The sequence below is a fragment of the Eptesicus fuscus genome, chromosome 17, assembly GCF_027574615.1.
Source record: "Eptesicus fuscus isolate TK198812 chromosome 17, DD_ASM_mEF_20220401, whole genome shotgun sequence".
Lineage (NCBI taxonomy): Eukaryota > Metazoa > Chordata > Mammalia > Chiroptera > Vespertilionidae > Eptesicus > Eptesicus fuscus.
Window position 1 is genome coordinate 46289850 of NC_072489.1, and position 24802 is coordinate 46314651.

At 40.7% G+C, this 24802-nt stretch overlaps 1 protein-coding gene across 1 annotated transcript in view; it reads left to right on the forward strand.

Moving 5' to 3' along the window:
* The window catches only part of SORCS3 (sortilin related VPS10 domain containing receptor 3), a 529174-nt gene that overhangs the window by 385934 nt on the left and 118438 nt on the right, over positions 1-24802 (forward strand). Inside the window, exons 6-7 of the mRNA XM_008144282.3 lie at positions 1848-1912; positions 7951-8069. Of these exons, the coding sequence (XP_008142504.2) occupies positions 1848-1912; positions 7951-8069 (184 nt within the window). The remainder of the gene's footprint in view (positions 1-1847; positions 1913-7950; positions 8070-24802) is intronic.

Genomic DNA, 24802 nt, shown 5'->3' on the forward strand with positions numbered 1-24802 from the left:
TGGTTAGATAGAAAGAACATTGCAAGCAAAAGAGAGAAGAGGTGAGAAGGACAGGAACAGCTCTTGACTGAGAAGTCAGTAAGTCTCTCTAATTCTGGCCTGGTCCCTGTGTCACCTTAGATAAACATCAATTTCTGTGTTTCAGTTTCCCATTCCTTCACATATAACTAATGATACCTGCTGTCTTTACCTTATGTGTTTACCCTTGGGATCAAATGAGGTGAGGCAAAATGAAAAGTTTATTAATGATCATTGGGAAAAAAATAAGGCATTAGAGTAAGACACCATTTATTCAACTTTTTTTGAAAAAGAGGTATTTTATATGAATGAATTTGTTAAGTAACTGAAGTTTAACCATTTAAAACCTAATTACTTTATTTTAACAAAAATTATTTCATTTTTCCTAACATACATCACTTGTAACCCTAGTCTCCTAAACAGAGGACACTGGTACCCTTATCCCCTGGCTTTCTGTTTTCTGTGCCTTCAGTCCCTCAGCATAGATTTTAGATACTGATGCTATAATACAGTGATGACCTTAGGGCCATTAAGAAGTGTAGAGATTTATGGTGTGGAAGACTGGGTTTTGAAATCTTAGGTCTGTTTTTCATAGGTTTCTATTTCTCTTTCTAGGTATCAGCTATTGATTTTCATCATTTACTAGTAAAATAATGTCGTATTGATTTTTAGAGAGAGAGGAAGGGAGAAGGCTAGAGAGATAAGAAACACCTATGAAAGAGAAACATCATCAATTGGCTGCTTCCTGCTTGCCACCTACTGGGGATCAAGCCCGGCAACCCAGGCAAATTCCCTGACTGGGAATTGAACTGTGACCTCTTGGTTCCTGGGTCGACGCTCAATCACTGAGCCACACAGGCGGGGCTGATTCTCACCATTTTAAATTCCATGTTTTCTTTCTAACTTGCTGCTTCTTACCTGTTAAAGACTGAAAAACCAGGAAACCAATCTCAGAATGATATTTAAAATAAGAGTACACAGACTCTGAGTAAGAGCTTGGCAGAGAGAGTGGATTATGTGATTTCCTTAGTCATGAGTGCTTTAATGTCTGTGTTGCCTTTTTTTAGCGGGTTTTCTGAGTCTTGCACTCTGGCCAGGATATGTCATGCAGGAGACCCTGACTGAGCTTTACCTGTGGAAGGTGAGGCCCGGGAGGAAGAATCTGTAAGGACTCTCATCCTTCCTTCTCCTGGCTATTGGCAATAGACCTGTAAGGTTTCCCTCTCTGATCATCAGGAGAATTTTGTCCCTGTCAGGGCAGATTTGGAATGTTTGTCACCAAATACTGTTTGCACGGCAGGAGGAAGGGAGGCAGATCAGATCTCTCAGGAGGGCAAGAGTGCCTTGAAGTAAACAGCCAGGGCTGAGGCTAATCCGCCTCCCTCAGGGGACAGAATGGGAAGGGAATAGCACATCTCCGTGGGAGGGCAGAGAAGGAGGGTGTGGTGGAAGTCATCGGGTGTGGAAAGATGGGGGACATGGAAGACAGTGGGGGAGAAACAACCTCTTAGAAGGTGCAAGGTGGTGAAAAAGGGTCAGGACAGAGATTTAGACCAGCATTTACTTTGGATTCTGTACTTTTTGATGTTTTTTGAGAGTCGCCAAGTCTCTCCAGGACAACACTCTAGGACTCATGTGTTGTGACCATTACAGGTGGCAGCTACTAGAGGCAGTGGCTGGGGCCCACTAATGGCCTTGTTCTGTGGGTCCCGATGGTGCAGGACAGGGCCTCTTGAGAAAAATGGCATTCCCAGTAATCACCCTGAGTGCTTCCCGCGTGTCCTCTGCCATCCTGTGGTCACTGAGCTTCTGTCTCTTTCCTTCCCCAGGTCGGTGGCCGGATTGGATAAGGAGGCGGACCTGGTGCACATGGAGGTGCGGACCACGGATGGATGTGAGTGCTGCCTCCACCAGGCTAGGACCAGGCAGATCTGCCTGCAGCTCTCTCTCCTGTCCCAATTTGCATTTTAATGGCCTGGGAAGAGGAAAAGCCCTGAGCTCCATGGCTGCCATATCCATCCTTATTTCCCTGAGTGGGAGAGAGTCCTCTGGTCCCAGGGGAGACGTTCCTTTGAAATAAACCCTCAGGAATGGATCTTCGGGGGACGTGAGTTCACGTGATGAATTTTGAGGCTCCTGTTAGTCATTTTTGGCATCCCCAGTGCAATGCGAACAGGGATGTCCATAGCTCATCATGGCATTTTTTTTTCATTCACTGGGGTAATTGCAGGGGTTGCCAGCTTTAAAAAACAAATCCTTTCTATACTCAGGCTTACCCACAGAAGTAACTGGGCAATAGGTCTCAAAACTTTTTATTTATTCATTCCACAAATATTTAGGGATGGCCTACTAGGTGCCAGGCATTGTTCTCAGCCCTGGGGATAGAGGGGAGCACAAGACCTATATATTTCCCTGAAAACAGCAGAGAGACCCCAAGGTTTTGAACACATGACCTCCTTTGCACAGTTTGCATCTATGTACATCTTACACAGTTTGGACTGATGAAGTATCATTTTGCAGCATTTAAGCATTTTATTCTTCCCAAAGTTGATCATATTTATAGGGCTCTTCCCTATTCAAGAAAAATATATAATCAAACAAAAATATGTAAAATACATGGAAAATATACTATGCATGAAATATTTAAACTACATGAGATATAATTAGTATATCGTAGGTCAAAATAGAGCCAAATAATCCATGAAAATGGTGGTAACCTAAGAATGCTGCCTGCTGGTGAGTTGGGATCCTGGGTTCTGCCACCCATTAACACTGAGACCAGGGGACCCCCTTCCCTCTAAACTCTCTGTTTTCTGACTTCTTCTGTTATCTGAGATTACTCACCCTTGCCCTGCCCACTGCACAGGGCTAGGGGTTGACCAAATGGAGCGAATGTTATAGAAATTATAAAATGTTGAACGAGTCTGTTTGAACGTGGCTGCGAGTGCTGGAATATCATTCAGAATACATGAAGGAAAAATGCATGTGTTGTGTGCAAACATGTGTTTTTTTTGAGGCCAAGCACAGATGCATGCCAGAAACATGCATTTTAGGTAATACATTTTATTTGCTTTGTTTTTAAAGAGTTAGAAAGCAATCAGCACTGCTCTGTGTCTGGCGCTGTGCCAAGTACTTTATTTTTCTTTCTCTGAAGCAGGCAGGGATGAGGGATGATCCACACTCTTTAACATTTTTTTAATAAAAGAACTGTTTAAGATTTAGGGAGATAATGTCATGTAGTCAAATTCACTGATCATAAGGGTGGCTAAACATATTACTTGACTATTACTGTTGAGAAAAAAACACTGGAGGAAGAGTTTGATGGAAGGATCTGAAGGAACCTAGTGGGGCAGCAGGAGGAAAGCAGACAATAAATCTCAGAAGATGATCCACAGGTCAGTTTTCCAAACAACTCTGCCTTGGCCTTGCTTCCCATGTCAATCCCTTAAAGACGCAGAGGTGACCTGTGGTTGTTGGAGTGTTTCAGGGCTGGAAGAAACTGTAGGGCTGTCTGATCTCCTACTTGGTGTAGTAATACCTTCTCCCCAAGCCTCTGCTGTGTGCCCTCAGGTTCCAGGAGCTCAGGCTTAAAACATACCCTTGGCTACTGCTGGTCAGCTCCTATGTTTTCTTTGTTTTGTTTTGTTTCTTTTGTATTTTTTTTTTAATAAGGTAATTTCTTACATTAAGCTTATACTTGTTTTCCGAAAGTTTAAGAATTATGGTCCAGATTTGGAAGAGACGTATGGTGCAGGAGTGCTGTGAAATTTTATGAGATTAAAATGCAATGCACTAGAAGAGTTTCTGGCTTATTATCAAGAATTTAAAAAAGTAGACAGAAATATACCAGGGATAAATGCCATGCACCACACTTAGGTTAAAGTATAATATATATTAAATCTGTTCCATATTCTGGTTTTTTTTAAAATCAGTTTTTCAATAGTGAAAATAATCTTCTTTAATCAATTGGTTCTAACCCACCTTTACTTAGAAAATGCACATAACATCACTACGTTAGCCTAATGACATATATGACACTTTTTGTTTTGCTTTCTTTCACTCACACATCCCCACACTTTTTTATCTTTTGATCATCACAAAAAGGCACAAAGTGTATTTTATTTCCCCTTTTTTTTGTTTCTTTCTTTTCTCAATCCTCACCCGAGGATATGTTTGATTTTAGAGATAGAGGAAGGGAGAAAGAGGGAAACATTGATGTGAGAGAGAAACATTGATCTGTTGCCTCTAATACTCAGCCTGACTGGGGATCAAACCCACCACCTTAGTGTGTGCCCTGAGTGGGAATAGAACCTGCAACCTTTTGGTGCACAGGAAGAGGCGCCAACCAACTAAGGTACCCATCCAGGTTGCTGTGATTTCTAAATGTCTATAACCCTGCTAGCTGCACCACACCACGTACCACTTAGAAGGCACAGACACTAGAATTCTCCTGCATAATAGGAAGGAATGGAAGCTACCTTTTTTTGTTTGTTTGTTGATTTTATTTTGAGTATTAGGTGCTGTATTAGGCATTTGCAGTAATGTCAATGTCCATTTTTTGCACTATGCCTACAAACAGGTTAGTCCCCCTCCCTGGTCAAGGAAAAGCAAGTTTATGGAAGCTAAATAAGTTTTCAGAGCTTCTTGGAATCTGTTTTTTCTGATTTGCATTTGAGAGTTTACATTCCTATTTAAAGTAAATAGCTCCTGGGTATTTCTCTAAAGGAAGACCTGAAGAGCTGAATTTACTTTTGTGCACAATTTTATTCCCCTTTTTCAATTTTTGACAATATGTATATTACCCAAAGAGATTGACATAGAAGGAATCAGGAAAATATTTGTCTATGAGGTGACAAGAGACAAGACATTTAGAATACTTTGAATATTTAGGAATCTCAAAAGCAAAACACAATCACTAGTCACAATATAATTCAACATAAAAATTTCTAGGCTTTTAATGCAATTCAATTCTGTTTAACCAGTGTTTACAGAGGCTTTGTAAAGTCAGCCCGAGGATAGAAACAAAGATTGCTGACTCTCTGCCTGTTTCTAAGGAGATGACGCTTTGGGGAAGGCTTGGCCGAGTGAGAAATGCTGGACTTTATGGTGGAACTTGTTGATGCAGATAGATGAAAAGCTTGCCCTGCTGGAGAAAGTTAGAAGCTGCCTCCCCAGGCTCTGCAAAACTAGCAGAAATGCAAACCCCTAGGAGATTAAGAAGGCTGAGGATGATGGATTGTCTCCTTCATTCTCTCTCTCCACATCCCTCAGGTCATACTCTAACACAGACCCCAGAGCATGTTCACTTGTGAATATCCCATTCCCAATATTGGTTTGGGGTTCTTCTGAGGACAGGGACCTGTCTTACATTCTCTGCTTTCTAGAACCTCAGGGTGGGTGGGTAGGGAGGGGGTGAAACTTCTCTATACACCTTGAGCCAATACAAAAAGAATGAATCTTTCAGTCCAAGGCCACCCTAGGAGACCCTTGGTCCATCTGCAAGGTGAGAGGGCATGGAGGCTGGACTCACTAGGGAGATGTTACCACCCTCCCTACAGATCATCTGCGGTTGCAGGGCCAGATATTTTTAAAGTCATCGAACAGATTTCTCTGTTCACAGTGCAGGGAGCAAAGCCTTGGCCTTCCAGTTTTTGTAAGTGGAGCAGTGGTCGCACCAGGTCTTAGAAATACATTAGAAAGACATTTGACATTTAGAAATTCATTAATCTTGAAGGTGATGTGACTTTCAGACATTTGGGGAGTCACTCTCTGGTTTTCCCACAGGGGTATGCAAATGAGATCTTCATCCAATCTGGTCTTTCTAGTTTCTCATTTGAGGATTTTTTTTTAAGGAGTGGAGAGAAAATGGAAGTTCAGAAATAACATTAATCAAAGTCCACATGTAATTATAAAGTGCCTTCCAGGAGCTTTGCCTGCCTAACACTCCGTGCGCAGTTTCCACGCCCTTTTTCAGGAGTTCCCTTCTCACATAGCACACTTCTCCGTCAGGCTAAACACAGAACTGCCTTCGCTTTCAGGGGTTCCTTGATTATTCTAGTTCAGACACCCTTTCATTCTTGTCTGCACACCTATCACCCTTAAAGAAAGTAAACAGTGATATACGTTTGGAATATGATTTTACTAGTAGGATCTGTAATATCATGTTCTTTTAATTTTCTACAATAAAATAAAACATCACTTATGCCCTGGCATGTGCTTCTCAGTGGTTACAGCATTGACCCGCACACCCAGGGGTCGATTTCTGGTCAAGGGCATGAACCTGGGTTGCAGGTTTGATCCCCGACCCCTATCTGGAACCATTCGGAGTCAATCACTCAATGGGTCCTCTCACATCTCTCTCTCTCTCTCTCTCTCTCTCTCTCTCTCTCTCTCTCTCTCTCTCTTTCCTCTTCCACTCTCTCTAAAATTCAGTGGAAAAAATATCTTCGAGTGAGGATTAACAACAAAAAATTGAATATAAGAAAGATTCTGAGTGTTAAATCCCCTCCTTCTTTCTTCATAGTAAAAAAAGAGCTAACATGTATTGATCTTTTAAAATTGATCCAACAATATAGTGAGCATTTTTCATACATAATCATATAACCCAATGGCAATCCTCCAAGGCAAATATTAATTTGTGTGAACCTCCCAGATGAAAATCACTGCTGCTTCTTAGCCAAGGGCAATGAGCAAGCAGCAAGTCCAGGATTCAAACTCAGGGCATCTAGCTCCTGAGGTGTTGCTCTCATATCCTCCAGAGAACAGGGCCGATTCCATCTCATCAGGCATTTGCTGTTATTAAAAAACCAATAAAAAGGCCACAGTTGTTGGAAGCCTATTTTGGGATTTTAGGTTATATGATAAATATCTTTCATTTTCATCATGGAATTTTATATGACTACATCCACGCTCATTTGGAGATAATGTCCAAAGCCTAAATTTGACACCTTTTGCAAACTTAGGCTTGAGCTCACCTTTGACACCCAAAGTCCCCTGTGATTCTCAGTCACTTCCATCTGGGGGCCAGGTCTGCCTGATAATTTATTCTTTCCAAGCCCCCACTTTGGGTTCTCACCATGCAGTGGGTACCATAGCATTTATTTACATGTCTCTGTGTTTTGAAAAATAAAAGCATTAAGATTTCTAATGCGTGAGCCAGCTAAAGATTATAAGGTCCCTGAATTTTTTTGTGGATTTCAGGAACTCATTTTAGGGCTACTTCTTTCCTGTTAAATTGGACTTTTTGCACCCAGCTGGGCATTGGCAAGCAGGGGGAGAATCCACAAGTGGGAGAGTTTGGCCACCTGCCATGAGCCAAGGTTTAGGTAGGTGTTGACTTTGCTTGGGGTGGCCTTGAATACACTTGATTCTTTTTTCAAAGTGTCCAAATGTGAGAGTGAATTGTTTGAATTGTTTCATAATGAAATAGACAGGGGAAAATGAACCTGTGGGCAGAGGGATAAGCAGGTGGCCTCCTGAGTGTACCTTTGATTACCAGTGTAGGGAGCTTTCTGAGATACTGGCTGTTGAGAAAGAAGCAGGTTGTCATGTCAACCCTCATGGTTTTTGTTACATGTATTTACTGCAGCCTTTCACTAAGTTTTCGGTGCTTTATTCTCAGAGCAAATTAGAATTGCTGTTGTAAGACGTACATTTAAAATTCTGATAGGTATTTCATATTTGTTCTTCCAAAAAGCTATACCACTTTACTCTTTTGCCAGAAAAATATAAGACTCTTTCCCTACTCCCTTGCCTGAACTATATTTTATGATTTAAAAAAATGATTACAAATGTTGTGGACAAGGAAATGGCATCTCAGTGTTGTTTTAAATGGCATCACTGACTTCCCATGAGGTCGAGCTCCATGGGCTGAGGAGAGCCTTTGCTTACCATTCCCCCGTGTCTAAATGTCGTTCTGCCCTCCCATTTCAGATGCTCACTACCTCACCTGCAGGATCCAGGAATGTGCCGAGACCACCCGCAGTGGGCCTTTTGCTCGCTCCATTGACATCAGCTCCCTGGTTGTCCAGGATGAATACATCTTCATTCAGGTGAGTCCAGAAAGCCCTATCACCGGTAGGAGAGGATGTGTAGGTGAAGTCAGCTGCTTCCTACGAAAATGAGGATGGCTTTCGTGAGGGGTGCTGCCCCTCCTTTGCTTTGATGACCTGCCCCCCTGGGGAGAGCCCACACTTCTGGTGAATGATGATGGCATTATGGGCCAGTATCATCTACAGGGAACTTTAGTGGCCTATTCAATTCCTCAGTTGGGTTGCTGTTTAATGATACCAAAAGGGGTCTAATGAGAGTTGACTTTAGTTCATCAAAGCCACATTCTATTTCTGTCCAAAGTGACTTATCTAACTTGGGAATGAGAATTTCCAAGAAATTAAGTATCTCTAGGATTTTTATTCTGGAAAAATCTAGAACACCCTAAATCATCCCTCCTCTTTTCAGTACTGACTACCCCTTCTAATGCCGAGTCCAAAATCTGTCACTCCAGGAACTCTGACTCAGAGGTAACCTAGCTGGGACTCTAGGCAGGCAAGGGAAGTCTTGAATTAGGTTTTGAGTTTCAGGAAGAAGGCACAAAATAGATCAAAAATGAGAAGAAAAAAAAAGATCGTGCTCCACTGAGTGAATTTCTCTCTCTCTTTCTCTCTCTCTCTCTGACAAACACTTGGCACAGACTGTTTCCTTTAGGAACCTTGAACTTTGGAATCTCCCTGAGTTAGGGGTTGTTAATTAAATCTTAGCAGATTTATTTGTCTCCTTTCCAAATTGCATTTTATACCCTCTGAGGATAAGGACCATATTTTATACACACAACTTACTCCTCATCATTGGCCCTAGAAAGGTGCCTTTGTAAATCAGGGGTACTGGATGACTACCTGTTGAATTGATGGATTATGTATGTAGAAGTTACTTATTTTTGCAAATTAGATGCATGGATTTTCAAGGTCTAGTAAAATACAGGAAATGTAGCTAGCCCTACTCCAAAACTAGGTTGAAAGAGGTAGTAAAAGAGAGGTCTTTGTGGCTTACAAAATCACTGTTTCTCAGCTTAATTAAAAGGCAGATTCTCAGGCAATTTTTCCTAAATTTTGGGAGGTCATTGGCACTATTATTCCTTTATTCACAAGTATTTACTGAACATATATAATGCAAAACAGACAGTTCTACACATTACTCTTGATGCTCTCAAGTTTTCTGCCCTTGGCCAGCTTCTCCTTGCATCCAGTACTCATGGTTTTGAGTACCATCTCCATGTTCTGATGACTCTCAAGTCAATGAGACTCTACCATGTACTGCAGATCTATATGTCTAATAGCCATCTCAACATCTCAACCTGGATATTCCACAGATAAAATAAAATCAACATGACCCCCTTGAATCTGACACATTTGTGACACTACCTTTGACCAGGCTATTCAAGATAGAAACCTGGAAGTCAGTGTACGTCACCAAATTAAATGAAGCCACAGCCTCTGCTAATATCACCCATTTTATTTTTTAAGTGCTTCATTTTATTCCATTCCCATTGTTATGGTCTTGATTTAAGACTTTGTTATCACCTTCTCTCTCATTTTTTTTTTAACGTAGAAGCACAGGAATGATTTATGAAGTTACCAATCTGATTGGACTTTTCTAAATGCTAATACTGCATATAATGATGAACGTGGCAGAATTGTTTCTGGGAAACATCACTTTGAATTTAAAATGTTCAGATTTCTTTGTTTCATTTTTCCTTGTATTGCATAAAATTTTCTGCAATTCTGCAGGAAGATATCCAGATTTTTTTTCTATTTTGAAATGTATTTTTATTATATTGGAAACCAATAGCATTTTTTTCTTTTATCAGCATCAAATTTTATTTTGTTTGAAAGAGATATAAGTTTCCATTTTCAATAAAGTTTTATTGCTTGCCTACTATATTCCCAAACTCTTGTTCCAGATGTTTGAATTAAAATAAACACAATAAAATCCCTTCATTAGTAGCATATACATTCTAGTGGGAGACAGGAAAATATGTATATGATATATATATCCATATATGTACATCTATATATAGGGTGTCTAAACCTTACAGCTTATAGTTTAACTGATGTTTATTTCTTTTCAGATTTAACCCATTGTAACTAATAGTTATTCATAGTGGGTGTACATTTTTGGGGACACCCTATATATGCATCTATATGAGGGATAGTGGTTAAGAACTTGTAGCTGGAGACTGACATTTATTTTAACCTTGGCTTGCCACACTTAGCTGCAAGACCTTGAGCTGTGCCTCATTTGACTCACCTACATAAAGAGGATAATTACAGCTCTCACTTCATGGGTCGATGGGAGGATTAGATGTGTTAATTATACCTGTAAAGCACCAAAACAGTGTTATATAAGTGCTGCTCTTTATCTTTCTATCTAACCTGAATGATCATCTGTTTATTTGTCTATAAAATATATCAGGTGAAGAAAATGCTGTGGATAAAAATAAATGAGGGACTATGAATTTTGGGCGCCTGTGGGTATTATGATTTTATATGGGACTAGAGGCCCGGTGCACAAATTCGTGCACAGGTGGGGTCCCTTGGTGTGGCCTGCGGAGATTGGGCCCCAGCTCATGCCCCCAGCCTTGCAGCCCCACAGCCCTACCTGGCATACTGCCTTGACCTGGTGCCACCACCTCACCTGCTCCATCCTCCCTGCAGGGCGATTGATTAGGGAGCTGGGCAGTGGCCTACTCCCACTGCCACTGCTGGTCACTGTCTGTGGCCTCCAATCACACCTGCCTTGGCCTGGCATCGCCCGTTCACTTGCTCCACCATCCCGCCACTGTCCCGCTCTTGTTGTGGCCCATCGGTGCTGGCAGCACCTCCACTGCCACTGCTGTCAGCATCGCATTGCTGATGCCCGCTATGTTCCACGAAACCCCCTGGTGGTCAGCGCACATCATAGTGAGTGGTCAAACTCCTGGTTTCCTGGTAGAACTCCCAGTCGAATGACTGCCTGAGGGGACAATTTGCATATTAGGCTTTTATTATATAGGATGACCTGGGAAGGCCTGATTGGATGGTGAACCAGGGAGAGGGTGGCAGCAGTAAGTGGTCAGGGGGGAATATGGAGCCAGGTGTGTTCAGTCCTGAGCTCCTTTATGCCCCACTTTGAGATTTGGTGTGAGTAGGTAGAGATTTGAGACTGAATTTAGAAGTAGGAGTGGAGGGAAGTTGGGGCTAAGGATATCAATTGGAAGGATGTCAGCATATTGATGATATATTTGAACCACAAAATTGAAGTCACCAAAGGAGCAAGTATCTAGAGAGAAAAGAGATAATCCAAAGACTGGGCCAAGGGCACTCTAATATTTAGAGTTCATGGATGAGAAGAAACTAGGAAATGGGACATAGAAGGAGAGTTTAGAAATAACATCAGAAAGTCATAAGGTGGTAGATTCCACAGGGCCTTGAGACTGGTTTAAGGCATTTTTTAAAAAAAATTTATTATGAACGAGATGAAAAGCAGGGAAATAGCAGTCTCAAATAATGCAAAAGGCCAATAATCCTGAGAAAACATTGAATTATATTGATCATCAAATAAACACAGATTGCATGCTACGTTTTACAACTATCAATTGGCTAAGACTGAACAAAATAATATCAGTAGATGGCAGATTAAAAACTATGCGTACATTCATATCAATGTAAGTCAGTTGGTTGTCATTATTTAATTAAAAAGTCCTTTTCTTCTCTTAGGTGAGTTTGGCCATTTGCATTGATTGATCTGAGAGAGCTGTCTTAGTTCTGAGTGTATATGAGTAGTTTTTAGTTATAATTAAAAAAATACTCCTTATGGGGTATGTTGTTCTTCTTTCCCACCTATGGGATTCTTTGGTAATTTGAATATCTGTTCTATCTACTTAGCTGTATGAATATAACTTTATATAACATTGTAATATTATTGGATGTCTATTGATTTTCTCTAGTGAGCAATGACAAAATTCGTGTATTTCCATGAATTTCTTATTCCTTCCCTCTTGCGTTAATTCTTCCACCCCTAAATTTTGCTTGATTGTATTATCTTCTAATATTTGCTTTTCTACTTTGTTATATAATTCTGTTGTACTTAAATATTTTATGAGGCACTGAAAAAAGGGGAGGAAATAACATGTGTTTATGACCCACTCTCTATGCTCTACCCAACTCTTCTTTAATTAAATTATCTAGAACATTTATATTCCACTCTGAATCATCATTACTGTATCTATTTTTATTTTAGTTTTATAGGTAAATGTGTACAATGGTGACCATAAGTGCTTTTATATATTATCAGTGTGTATTTTGAGTTGGATATACTGTATCAATTCTCTCCCCTGAAATGTCTCATTCGATTGATTATATTTCCCCTATTATAGTGTACATTCAATATCATTTTATATTAGTTTCAGGTGTACAGTATAGTGGTTAGACAATCATATACTTTATGAATTGATCATCTTCTCTTCCCCCATATTTCCAGTTCCTACCTGGAGCCATATTTACTTATTACAATATTATTGACTGTATTCCCTGTACTGTACTTTACATCCTTATGACTATTTTGTAATTACCAATTAGTACTTCTTAATCCCTTCACCTTTTTCACCCAGCCTGCCAACTCCTCACGCCTTGGGCAGCCATCAGTCTGTTCCTTGCAACTGTGAGTCTCTTTCTGCATTGCTTGTTCATTTATTTTGCTCTTTAGAGAAATCATAAGTCAAATCCTATGGTATTTGTCTTTCTCTGTCTGATTTATTTCACTTAGCATAATTTTCTCTATCCATGCTGTTGCAAATGATAAGATTTCATTCTTTTTTATGGCCAAGTAATATTCCATTGTACAGATGTACCACACTTTTGTTTTTTTATCCACTTGTCTATTGATGGCCACTTGGGTTGCTTCTATATCTTCCTTACTTTTTAATTTCTCAGAAGTTTCTGTGATTTATATTTTGAAATGTAGACTTTATTTCTGTTTCATTGTTTTGACTTCCTCCCTTCAGGACACTGAGGGTGTGTACAGTAGACAGGGAAGATAAAGGAGGGCCATCATTTTTTCCTTCTAATGTGTTTTAATTTCCGGAACAAAATTGGATTTAAAAAAACAACAGTCTTACCCAGGTTATCCTTGAATGAGTCTCAGTATCCAGGCTCCTCTTTGCCCATTTTCCCACTATTGTTTAACTTCTTGCCTGAGTTTCGCCATGTTTAATTTATCACTTTTTGTCATCTAAACATATCTCTCCCAAGCTCTTGTATTTCTGCTTTGAACTCTTTTGTGGAGGTGAGCTCATCAAATGGGTTGTCAGTTATAGCCCTATGGTCACAGTTTTCATTTGCTCCCTGGAAGCATTTTTTTTGGCCTATATCTGCTATTTGTTTCTCCTGTCCCTTTTCCTCCATCATTTGTCTATATTATCTTATAATTCTTGTGCTGTTTTCTTGTGTTGCTATGTTCTTATTAACTATTTCATTTTTTAATGTCATGAGCTCTTCCTGGATGGACTGTTTGAGGGGGTTCTTCTTGGTGATGGATCAGAGCTCTGTTTCAGCTTAACGAGAATCCTCCTTGGTTCTCAGTGAGGCTCCAAATAACCCCAGAGGTTTGTCTCTGAGTAGGTTCTTCCCATAAGATAGAACCGCCTGAAAGGTTCTTTATTCAGCCTTGTCTCTCTAACTTCTCCTTGTTCCCAGTCAGTCCCAGCAATACTCCCACTGCCAATTCCTGGCCACATTACCTTGGTTCCAAATAACAGATTGCTAGTTTTGCTCCTTGGGAAATATCATCTTTGGAGAACTCTGTTTTTCTATCTTTACGTAAGATTTGTGGCTGTAGGCATTTTTTTTTTCCCCTGGTGCCTGTTTATATACCGTTTGTCCTTCACTGCGTTTGGCTTCCTTTCCATATATATTGTGTTTCAGGGTTACATTTTCATTACGTATAGACTTTGCATTTTTCTTTCTTGTTTTTCTAGTTGCTCCAGGGTGATTTATTTAAAAGAAGGGGGAAAGCATCATTATTACTTGGCTATTTAAAACCATTTATAAAACCTCATCATGCATTTTCTGAAATGTTGCAACAGCTTGCTAACTGATTTCCCTGCTCCCAGATAGCACCGCACCCCCCCCCCCCCAAATCCATTAACAGCACTACTTCCAAAGTAATTTATTTAAAATGAAAATCAATGTTCCTGACTTCGGAGGCTGCTCATCACCTATAGGTTAAAATCCAATTTCCTTAACATTGCCTACAAGCTCCTCTGTGATCTGAATCCTACCTACTCCATCAGCCTCATGTGGATTCCTTCCCTGCCACTGTTCTCATATACTTTCCTTGTTATATTTTACACTTCAATAAAAGTAAACTTTTAAAATTTCCATGTATGCACTATGGTTTGTTTGTTTCCTAATATTCATTTCCTGCATTTTTTTTCCTCTGCTCGGAATGTCCCTTTACCAGGCAAACTCATTCTTTAAGAGGCAATGCCTCCTCTAGGAAATCGTGGCTGGGATTGGACCTTTGCTGACCACTTATCCATTAGCAACTCCCCAGCCAGGTCTGTAGACTTTAAGAAGAACAGGACTAGGTCTTATTCATCATTGTTTCCCTGCACTTAGCATACTGACTGGTACTCAATGAATGTGTGTTGAACTGAACTGAGCTGAGAAGATAAGATGCCTCTTTATTCTCAGGGAGTGTAGTTAGCTGTCTTTTTAAAGCAAGGGAATCTTTTTTTCTCCGACTAATAATATAAGACAGCGCAGGGTAATTGGTAATTGCTCACTGCCTAGGAAAGGGCCATATGTGGAATGTCTCTGCATGTTGATAAAACTGCCGTCCAGGAATGATCCATTATGTTATTTAGTGTCTTCTTTATATTCATTCATTTAAATATATTAAAATGCATTCAGCCCCCATGGTGGGAAACACGGACAACGAAACGATTATAATGCACCATGAAGGGCGCTGCCTCGGCGGGAAGCACATGTTGCTCTTGGAGCTGGAGGAAGAGCTCTGCACCTGCGCTGGGAGGAGGGTCAGCACAGGCTTCCTGCCAGGGGCACTGTGAGTACCAGTTTCATAGGTAAAGGAGGAAGGGCATCTTAGGTGGCCGGAAAGGCATGGTGATGCTAAGGAAGCAAGAGAACCTAATGCACCAAGACCTCTCTAAGGACAATTGTAGTTGGGGGGTGGGGGGTCAGGGGGGATGGAGTGGCAGGAAATAAATTAGAAAATTATCCTGGAGAGGTGAACATTTTCTACTCCCTTTAATTAAATCTCGGCCACGTTGTGTTTCTCTCTCTATAGTTGCTAGAAAACTCAGAACTAGTTTTTTTGTCTCAATTGTAGCAGCTTTCTTGCTGTAGCCTTTAGGGCTTATTATTCTTCCTTTCTCCTCTACCGCTGGCCATTTTTTAATGCTTTGGCTGATTTCTTTTAATATGTTTTGTTTGCTTGTTGCTTTTTAAAAAGTATTGGAGCCATCTCAAATACATTCTGAAATTAGTATGAGTGTTGAATCTTTTTTGGCGGGTATGAGTTTTGAAAATTGATATGGATTTCAGGAAAGGCTTTCTGGAGAAGGTAAGAGTTGCACTGCGGTGATTACTATCTACCCCTGAAGCAAGGCAAGGACTAGAATTCCTCATTCTGTTCATTGGAATAAAGCTGTCTCTAAAGGTTTTTGTCAGAGCAGAAAACCCTCACACCAACAGTAGTTTCTCCTCCAGGGTTTAAGCCACAGATTTGTATCTGAACACAGTATCAGGGCATCAGGGTAGGTCATATTCTACAGACTGTGCAAGAAATGTACAAAAGAATGACCTTGGGGGAAAAAGTGGTAGTGCTGCCAGGCCTGTGTCCAGCCCAGCCTTCTGGGTGATGCCTCCAGGGAGCGCCCTTAAGACAGAGCTGACGCTGAGGGTTGGGCATTCCACTGAAAGCCACTTGCTGCCCTCCACAGATTGCATTCAAAGGGGAGCCTTGGAGAGGCAGATTATCATCTTCTGTAGCTACAATTTGAGCAGCTAAAGAACAGTGGGGTGGGCATAAGGGGCTTTGGAGGATTTGGCTTGTCACAATGTTAAGGGACTTATGCACTTCAATTTTCTAACTTTTTAAAAGTCTGAATGTATTTTGTTTGAGTGCCATCAGAGATGTACACTTCTGAGGGGAAAAAAACAAAACTCACAGAAAATGAGACCAGTCAGACTGTCCCCTTACTCTTTACTACTCTGTGTGTCAAATGTGTCTTTTGGCCATTTAAAAAAATTAAATTTATGGGGTGACATTGGTTAATAAAATTATATAGGTTTCAAATGTACAAGTCCATGATTCATCATCTGTACTACATTGTGTATTTATCACCCAAAGTCAAATCTTCTGTCACCGTGTAATTGACCCCCTTTACCCTTTACTACTCCCCTCCAACTCCATTTCTCTCTGGTAATCACCATACTATTGTCTGTGTCTATGAGTTTTTGTTTGTTTATTTATTCAGTTGTTGCTTTCAGTTTTATATTCCACATATGAATGAAGTCATATGGTTCTTGACTTTTTTTCTGTCTGACTTATTTCACTTAGCCTGATATTCTCAAGATCCATCCATGTTGTTGCAAATGGAAGTATTTCATCTCTTCTTATGACTGAGTAGTATTTCATTGTATATGTACTGCATCTTTATCCAGTCATCTATGGAGGGACATGTTGGTTGTTTTCATGTCTTGGTCACCATGAATAATGCTGCAATGAACATAGGGGTGCATATATCTTTGAAAATAAATGTTTTTGGGTTGATACCCAGAAGAGAAATTGCTGGATTATATGGTAAATCTACTCTTATTATTTTGAGGAACCACATTGAATCTTAGGGGACTTGCCTCAGGAATAACCAAACTATGGAAGAGGGGATCTCACAGGGTGGGACTCTAAGACTCTTGGCCTCTACTAAAATAGAGTCTCTCTGCTTTTGTTTGCTCTGTAGATCAGGGTTCTTAATACTTTTTCATTTTTTATTACTGCTGCTAAGTAATGTTTGCAAACCACTGATGTTTTGCAGCACTGCTGGCTCCATGGGTCAAGGGTTAGTCTTCTTTTGTGTGTAAACAACTGAACCACTAGCAATTCAGGCGACATCTAGGCCCATATCCTTCCTTGAATATTAATTAATGTGATGTGTGTATTTAAGACATACTTATTTACCCATGAGTGAATCATTATATACAAATTATATGCATTAGAGAGTGCAGATTAAATAGCCAAAAGCCTAGGTAACCTCTTCATAATGAACTTCCCATGATATTCATTTTCCATTAAGAAGAACCACCCTCTCTTATTTGCCCTCTAAAGGAAAGTCATAGTTTCTTCTTTCTACACATGATGTGATTATTTCTGAGCCTGTATCTTCTAGTAGTATATGGAAGGTCCATATACTACTCACACAGCTCCTATAACTTGGGGAGAATCTCGGGGTTCTGCCTCACCTTTTATTTTTCTATTGACAAACAGGTAAAGGTAGTCATCCTGATGGGTTTGCTTGAGGGCACCCAGTGTTTGATGTCCTGATGTGGGGGAAGCTGAGCTGGAGATGGACAGGAAGCTGTGACATTTGTTCATCCGTCAATGACTTTTCTGTGCAGGGGGCCCAGGGCCTGGGATTTCCTGGTGGAATCAAAAGGAGCTAATCCTTCCCAGAAGAGCCCTTGTTTTAATGGGAAAGAGTCTGCCTGAAATGTCTCCGTTCCACATGGATAAACGAGAAATTGGCTTTCCTCTCTGGGGCAAGGGGAGAGAGAGATAAGTTTGTTTCTGTGTTCTGAGCTAAACTGGTTGGAAATCTTGTCTTTTCTCCCATGAAATAGCTTTTCTAGTGATTATTCTGGACAATATAGCTCAGCAGTCATAGCGTTAAATCCCCTCAGTGATACCGTTCATACCCTGCCCATTAGGGAGCGTGATGATGACACAAGAACAGAGCCTTAGTAAGCGGTAGCAAGAGATTTGTGTGTCTGTACTGAAGCCTGGTCCCACCCTCTTTTCATGGCACAAGAGGAGATGTGGCCTTCAATAGGATCAGGTTTCATTCACTCAGTATAAGTTCCATTGTACATGCAACTGTATGTATGGTACAGATTTACCTTCAGATATATAAACTACAAAAGGAAAAAAGATATTGATAATAAAGAACAAATAAAGTACTCCAGAGGTGTGGAGAGAACAAAACATTTTAATGGGGGAAGGTTCCCAGCTCTGTCAAACCCTTCTCCACATCCACAGCTAGACCAAACACTATGTAGACCCAATCGATTGCCACTTTTGACTCCAACTTCTAGTCTTGTTGTGTGGCTTTACTCAGAAGCAAAGCCCCTTATTAACAAGACATTCTGAGTGGGGAGCAATGGCATGCATGAGAGTGGTTCTAGAATAATTCTAGTACAACAGTAAAGCCAGGCTGTGCTTTGTATATAGATTATTCTTGGTTTTTAAGAGTTTTGGATATAAACATAGAAAAATAACACTGCTGTAAAGGGTTGGTTGATGTCATAGGGGTAATAGCAGTTAATAAGTACTAGTAACCAATTAACAGATATTTACCAGGTGACATGGAGCATAGCAGAGGTAGAAGGCATTGTCCCTGCCCTCAAGCAGTTTAGGATTCAAGTAGATAGTGGTCCACTGTGGGCAACACAACCTTGAACTTGGAGGCCTGGGTTGTAATCAGGCATCTGCCATGTGCCAGCAAAGGAATACTGGGCCAGTCACTGGGACTCTCAGAGCACTAAGTTCCTCATCTCTGTACAATGGACTCATGCTACCTGCCCTGCCTAAACTGGAAGGTTGTTGTGAGGATCAAGGGAGATAATAACAGCTTTAAAGTGCTTTGAAAACTACACAACCCTGTAAAATTCAAGAATCAAAAAACTAATCCACATGCAAAAATCAACATCACGATTCTGTGTATGTGTGTTCTTTTTAAAAAAATATATTTTTTAATATTTTTATTGATTTCTGAGAGGAAGGGAGAGAGGGAGAGAGAGATAAAAATATCAATGATGAGAGAGAATCATTGGTTGGCTGCCTCCTGAATGCCCCCCACTGGGGATTGAGTCCACAACCCAGGCATGTCCCCTTGACTGGAATCAAACCCGGGACATTTCAGTCTGCAGACCGACACTCTATCTACTGAGCCAAACTGGCTAGGGCTGCATGTTCTCTTTTAAAGGTTTTTATAAGCCTAAATCTTTTTTCCAATTTAATTTTTAATAATTTATAGATTCAACTATGCATTCACATGTGTGCATGATAAAATCCTCCCACATACCTTTGCTAGTGCTGGTTATCAAAGAACCCAACTGCTAATGATATGTATGTAACTGTAGATACTCCCAGGTTTAATTATCTTTCAAGACTCTTGGGAACCTTCTTGTAGCATCTTGGCCTCTAACTCACCTGGGTTTTGATACTTCATTTAAGATCCTGCTTTATGCAGCAATGTGGGAGGTAGGGAAGCCTCTATGGCATGGCCATTGTATCCCTAATAAATTGTTATCTTTCTAAACAAAAAAAGTCCCGAGGCAGAAATTAATAGAGTGTAATTATTCAAAGAAAACCTATTTGGCAGTATTTTAAATGATGTTAATTTGGTCTTAATGGGAGAGATTTTGAATGTTAAATAAATAGCAACTTCATCATTAGGGACACATTTACAACACAGGAGTTTAAAGGAAAAATGAAAGCGTTTCAGAGACAATCTTCAAAAGAAATTCAATAAAGACATCTTCAGGTTTCTTGAGCACTTTCAGAATCTTAAAAGTGTTTACAAAAGCCAGCACTAATGGACATTCTTTAAATAGCATGTAGCTGGGCTGGGTCTCCTCTACATGTAGTGACTTTATTAGCTTGTTGTAAAAGTTGCTGTTAGTATATGAAATACTTGCATGAATAAATGCAAATTAGTGATGTTTCGTTGACCTTTGTGTCCAGCATTGCATATGTCCCATCACACATGCTTCTGGATCAGAAACCAGCTATGCACAGAGGTGGCCTGCTATTACCTTGCCTCAGCTGCACTATGTGCCTCTTGCTTTTTTGTTCTGGAGCTGCTTTCTCGCCAAGTAGGATGCTCAGGAAAGACCCCTTAGCCATTCTTGTGCAGGTGCAAACCTTCAAGTGGAAAGGGTCAAGACCTTTTTGGACAACTTGACCAATAGGAGCCAGGTGCCAGTGGAAAGTATCCCTCTCTTCCTGAGTTTGAGCTTCATTCTCTATGAATCTTCATAGGGTCCCCAGTGGGACTGAGCCCCAGTGGCTTTCCCTCGCTCTTTGAATCCTACTTCCTAGTTCTGCCACTCCTGTTCCCTGTGGTCATTTCTCAGAAACAAATGAACAAAGACTACCCCCCACCAAAAAAAAAAAGAAAAAGAAAAAGAAACACACAAACATACCCTATATTTTTGGGGAACCCAACTCAATGCAAACTTGAAAGATTCTCAAATTTATTGAGTTCCTACTGCATATCCAGTTTATAGTTAGAGTGAACTATGCAAGGAGAGTAGAATCAGCTTCATCCCCATATAAAACTTCTTCAAACACCCAACCCCATCCTCTCTAATCTCTCAGAGACCTGGCTTTATTGATTACCCTACTTTCCCCTATATCTTTATCTTATTTATCCCCATATCAGGCTTTATATTGGTTTTTAAGTAATTTTAAATACCTACCACCCTTAAATTAAAACTTTCTCAGAAACCCCACTCTCTTCTCTCTAAACACCCCCTCTTTCATTCACAACCGAATTCTTGAGAGCTGTCTCTATTCATTAGTCAGTTTTTGCATTCCTTCTCTCTAACCCACTTGAGACTGACTTCTGCCTCTGCCGCTCCACTGAAATTACCTTTGCCAGATTCATCAAAGGGAACTTAGAGTTATATCCCAAATACGCCTCTCAATAATTAACTCAGTTGACCTGTCTGCAGCATTTGAATCTCTTGATTGCAGCTTCTTTCCTGAAGTACTTTCTCCCTTGGCTTCTTTGATAATGTGCAGTCCAGTCTCAGAATTGTCTTCTCCCACACAGGTGCCTCTTCCTCTACCCACCTTTTAAATATGGGTTGGTGTCAGAGCCCTTCGTAGGTTCCTTTTCTCTGCATGTACTTACTACCCTCTCTCTCTGAGTAATCCCATCCCAGCCATTCTCACAGCAGAGCATCAATTACTACCCTGATGCCGATGATTCCCAGTGTCTCCTGCTGAGACAGAGCCTCCAGGGAAGGGCTTCTTACTTATAGGATCGCCATCCTTTAGTCATGGCAATCTCTTCATTCCATTCAGAATTTTGCTGTGCACGTCTCTCATTCATGATTAAGACTTATTTCTTTCCCAGAGATCTGCTGAGGCTCCATGGGAGTTACAATACTTGTTTCTTACCAGGCAAAAGAGCCAGGTTGTTTTCCCTTAATCTCAGAGACTTGTTCTGTACTTTGCTCCACATTATAATGTAAGTATTTGCCTTTCTGGTAGCGCATGGACGGCATATGGCTGGTTTGGGGGTGTCAAATTGTTTTCATTTTGTGTATCGCCTCTGAGGGATTGGTACTCGCTGCATTACCAAAGGCGGTGCTATGGTGGTTCAGTAGGAGAGACCTGTGTTGTTAATTAGCGGTGTCTCCATGGGCACGAGAAGGAAGAGGGGTGGCATGGAGGCTGTGCGGTGCCTTTTACAGCGTGGGTGGCACTCATCGTGTTTCATTATTCACAAGCCGCATATGGTTAGAAGGTGGGTTGTTGTCTGGGGGGCCGCAAGCGTTTCTATATTCAGCTCAAAGGCGTGAGGTCAGCTACACAACTCTGTCTTTTCCACTGTAATTTCCTGTTTTCAAGACCGTGATTCTTCAGAATGTTCCTTCCACCTAGCCACACCATCAGTTTTTACCCACCCATCAGCAAACTGGCAGAATAGATGGAAACAGACCTGACATTTATTCAGTGTCAAATTTATGTCTGGCATATGTGCATTTAATTTAATTTAATTCTACTTTAAGTGTCACAGGATCTTGGTATGATAGATGTTATTATTTTTCCATGGGGGAACCAAATTTCAGAGATGTTTAGAGAGTCACCCTTTGTCATCTAGCTCGGTAAATCAAGATATGACCTCAGGCCTGCCTGGATTCATAAAGGATGACAAAAGAGGCAGTGATAAATTTCTCATTTTATTTTCCCAGTCTGAAGATCTTCACATTAGCACAGAATAGCTGGTGTTCCCAGAAACTTTTCCAGATGATTGTAGAAGAGAAATAGGCAGAGATTGGACCCATCTTTGTAGATATAAGGGCAGGGAAGCTTCATTCCACTTCTTGTTCAGTGGACTGTTTGGCTGGGTCTGTTTCAGTTTTGTTCCAGATCAGAAACTTTCTGCATCATCAACCAAAGAAGAGCTTCATGGGATTTGTACAATGTAACCACACCTGCACCTCTGAGACTTGTCCCTCTGCTACACTCGGAGGATTATTCAGACATTCTTCCTTGGGAAGCCATGGGGATGGAGAGGCAGTGGTTAGTTATCACTACCATCTCTAGCTCCATTCTTCTCTATCCTTTTCCACTTGCTTTGTACCTCTTGCCATGCATTATCCAATTTCTATGATGCTTTTGGGGGCCCAGCTGCTCTTGAGTCCCTATTCAGGGGGCACAGGAGTTGTTGAATCATGGCCCAGCAAGTTTTACCCATCATTCTCCCCTTCCATGTCCCAGCAAGTCCCCGACACTCACTCTGCTAAGCCCAGCTCCCTGGAGGATCCATTTTCTGGGGCCATCTCCTATTAAAGATAATTATACTGTTGTAAAACAACAGTGCTGATAATGAAGGCAGCTGGGCTGCTGACTGAGAAGTTGACTATTAAGTTCAGTTCTCTCCCCATTACCGTTCTAACTAGGATATATATCTATTTATTTCAGAGGTCCAGCTTTTAAAGATTTTAATCACACTGCCTTTAACTCCATAGCTAGCTAAGAGGGTAAGCAAATATTTTGGATTTCTGCAAGCAGCTTTTAAGAATCTTGACTCTGAGAGCCATCATGGTCAGGCAGAACAAGTTCTTTTTGGAATTTAATAGTGCCAGAGCCGGTGGCTAATCTATTGACTTGATTTGAGTGAGTACCTACTAGGTACCCAGAGCTGTGATAGATTCTATCTGAGACAGAAATATTGATGGATTGATTCATGCATTCATTTAATAACCATTAATTGAACACTTAATATACTCCTGTCACTGTTTTAGATGAAGAAGATATAACGGCAAACAACACTGACAAAGTGGCTTTTTGTCATTGTGTTTTCAGTCTAGATGAGAGGTAGGACTTTATGCCTGACACACTCCATGAACCATGCTCAGATGCACTTACAAAAGTACGAGGCTCCTTCCCAGAGTGAGGGAGGTCTGTGATGTGATCAGAGTCACTGTCCTGGAGAAGGCAGGGCTCAAGCTGGTTCTCAAAGCAGAGAGCTGAGTTGAGGTGTTCAACTTTAGGACCAACCAGGACTCTAAGGAAAAGAGACCTTCAGTGGCAGGAAACAACATGACAAGATGGGGTGGGGAGGGCAGCCTTCCTGGTCTCCCCGTTAACTCATTCTGTGACCTTGGGCTAGATCACCTTCCTCTCTGGGACTCAAGTTTCCTTATCACAAAATGAAAGGATTGCATCAAAGAAGAGCTTTTAAACCTTTTGTTGTTGGTATTTTTAGCAGGGGGAGTTGCTTTTCAGGCAATATTGTACAAGGAATTCCAATGTATAATATACAAGTGAACTGAATCTAGTTTTAAACTGTATCAGAACCACCAGCCACCCAGCCTCGTGTGGACACCCCCAAAACATCGCTATAGAAGTCTAGAACTCCATAGAACCCACTGGGAAGGCAAGTGGGCCATATGACTCCAGAAATTCCCTTCAAATGCAGAAATTCCAAAAGTCTGCTTACTCTATACAACACTCCATGTAGTAAGACTATTATGCAGAAATATTTCCCAATGTATTTCTCCAGTGTCAGAATTTAAAAAAAAAAGATATTTGTGGCATAGTTAATTTGTCAAGAGAGTTGCTGAATCATTCTTTCCTTCATTCCATGCACATCCACTGAGGGCACACTATGGAGACAATGCAGAAAATAATAAGACAGTTATAATCCCTGGAGATCATGCAGCATATTAGAAATGAATATGCAAATAAGAAAGACAGAGATCCCTGCCATAGGAGGGTTTATAGTCTAGTGAGAGAGAAATATAACACATAAGCAATGAATAAACAAAAAATAATTGCATACTGTGATAAATCTATCAAGAAATAAAAATGTAATTCTGAGAGACAATAATAGCAGGGAGGGTATCTCATTCATTAATTTATTCCACCAGTCCCTCAATAAATACTTCTGGAGGTACAACTAACCACAGACAATCCTCTTCTCATGGAAGCTTATGATTTGAAAGATTCTCATCTCTGATCATTATTAGGAAGCAAAAGTTTAAAAAAACCATAAAAGCATACATTAAGAGAAAATGTGTGTGTGTGTGTGTGTGTGTGTGTGTGTGTGTGTGTGTGTGTGTGTGTAAAATAGCCACAAACTTTGCTTTTGAGACTGGGACATATGGAGTGATTTCTGGACAGGCAGACATACATGCGCACTCTTCCTCTCCCTTCCTAAACTGGGAGTCAGAGGTCTGAACAGAAATCAATGGCGGCAATTTATTTTTAACTT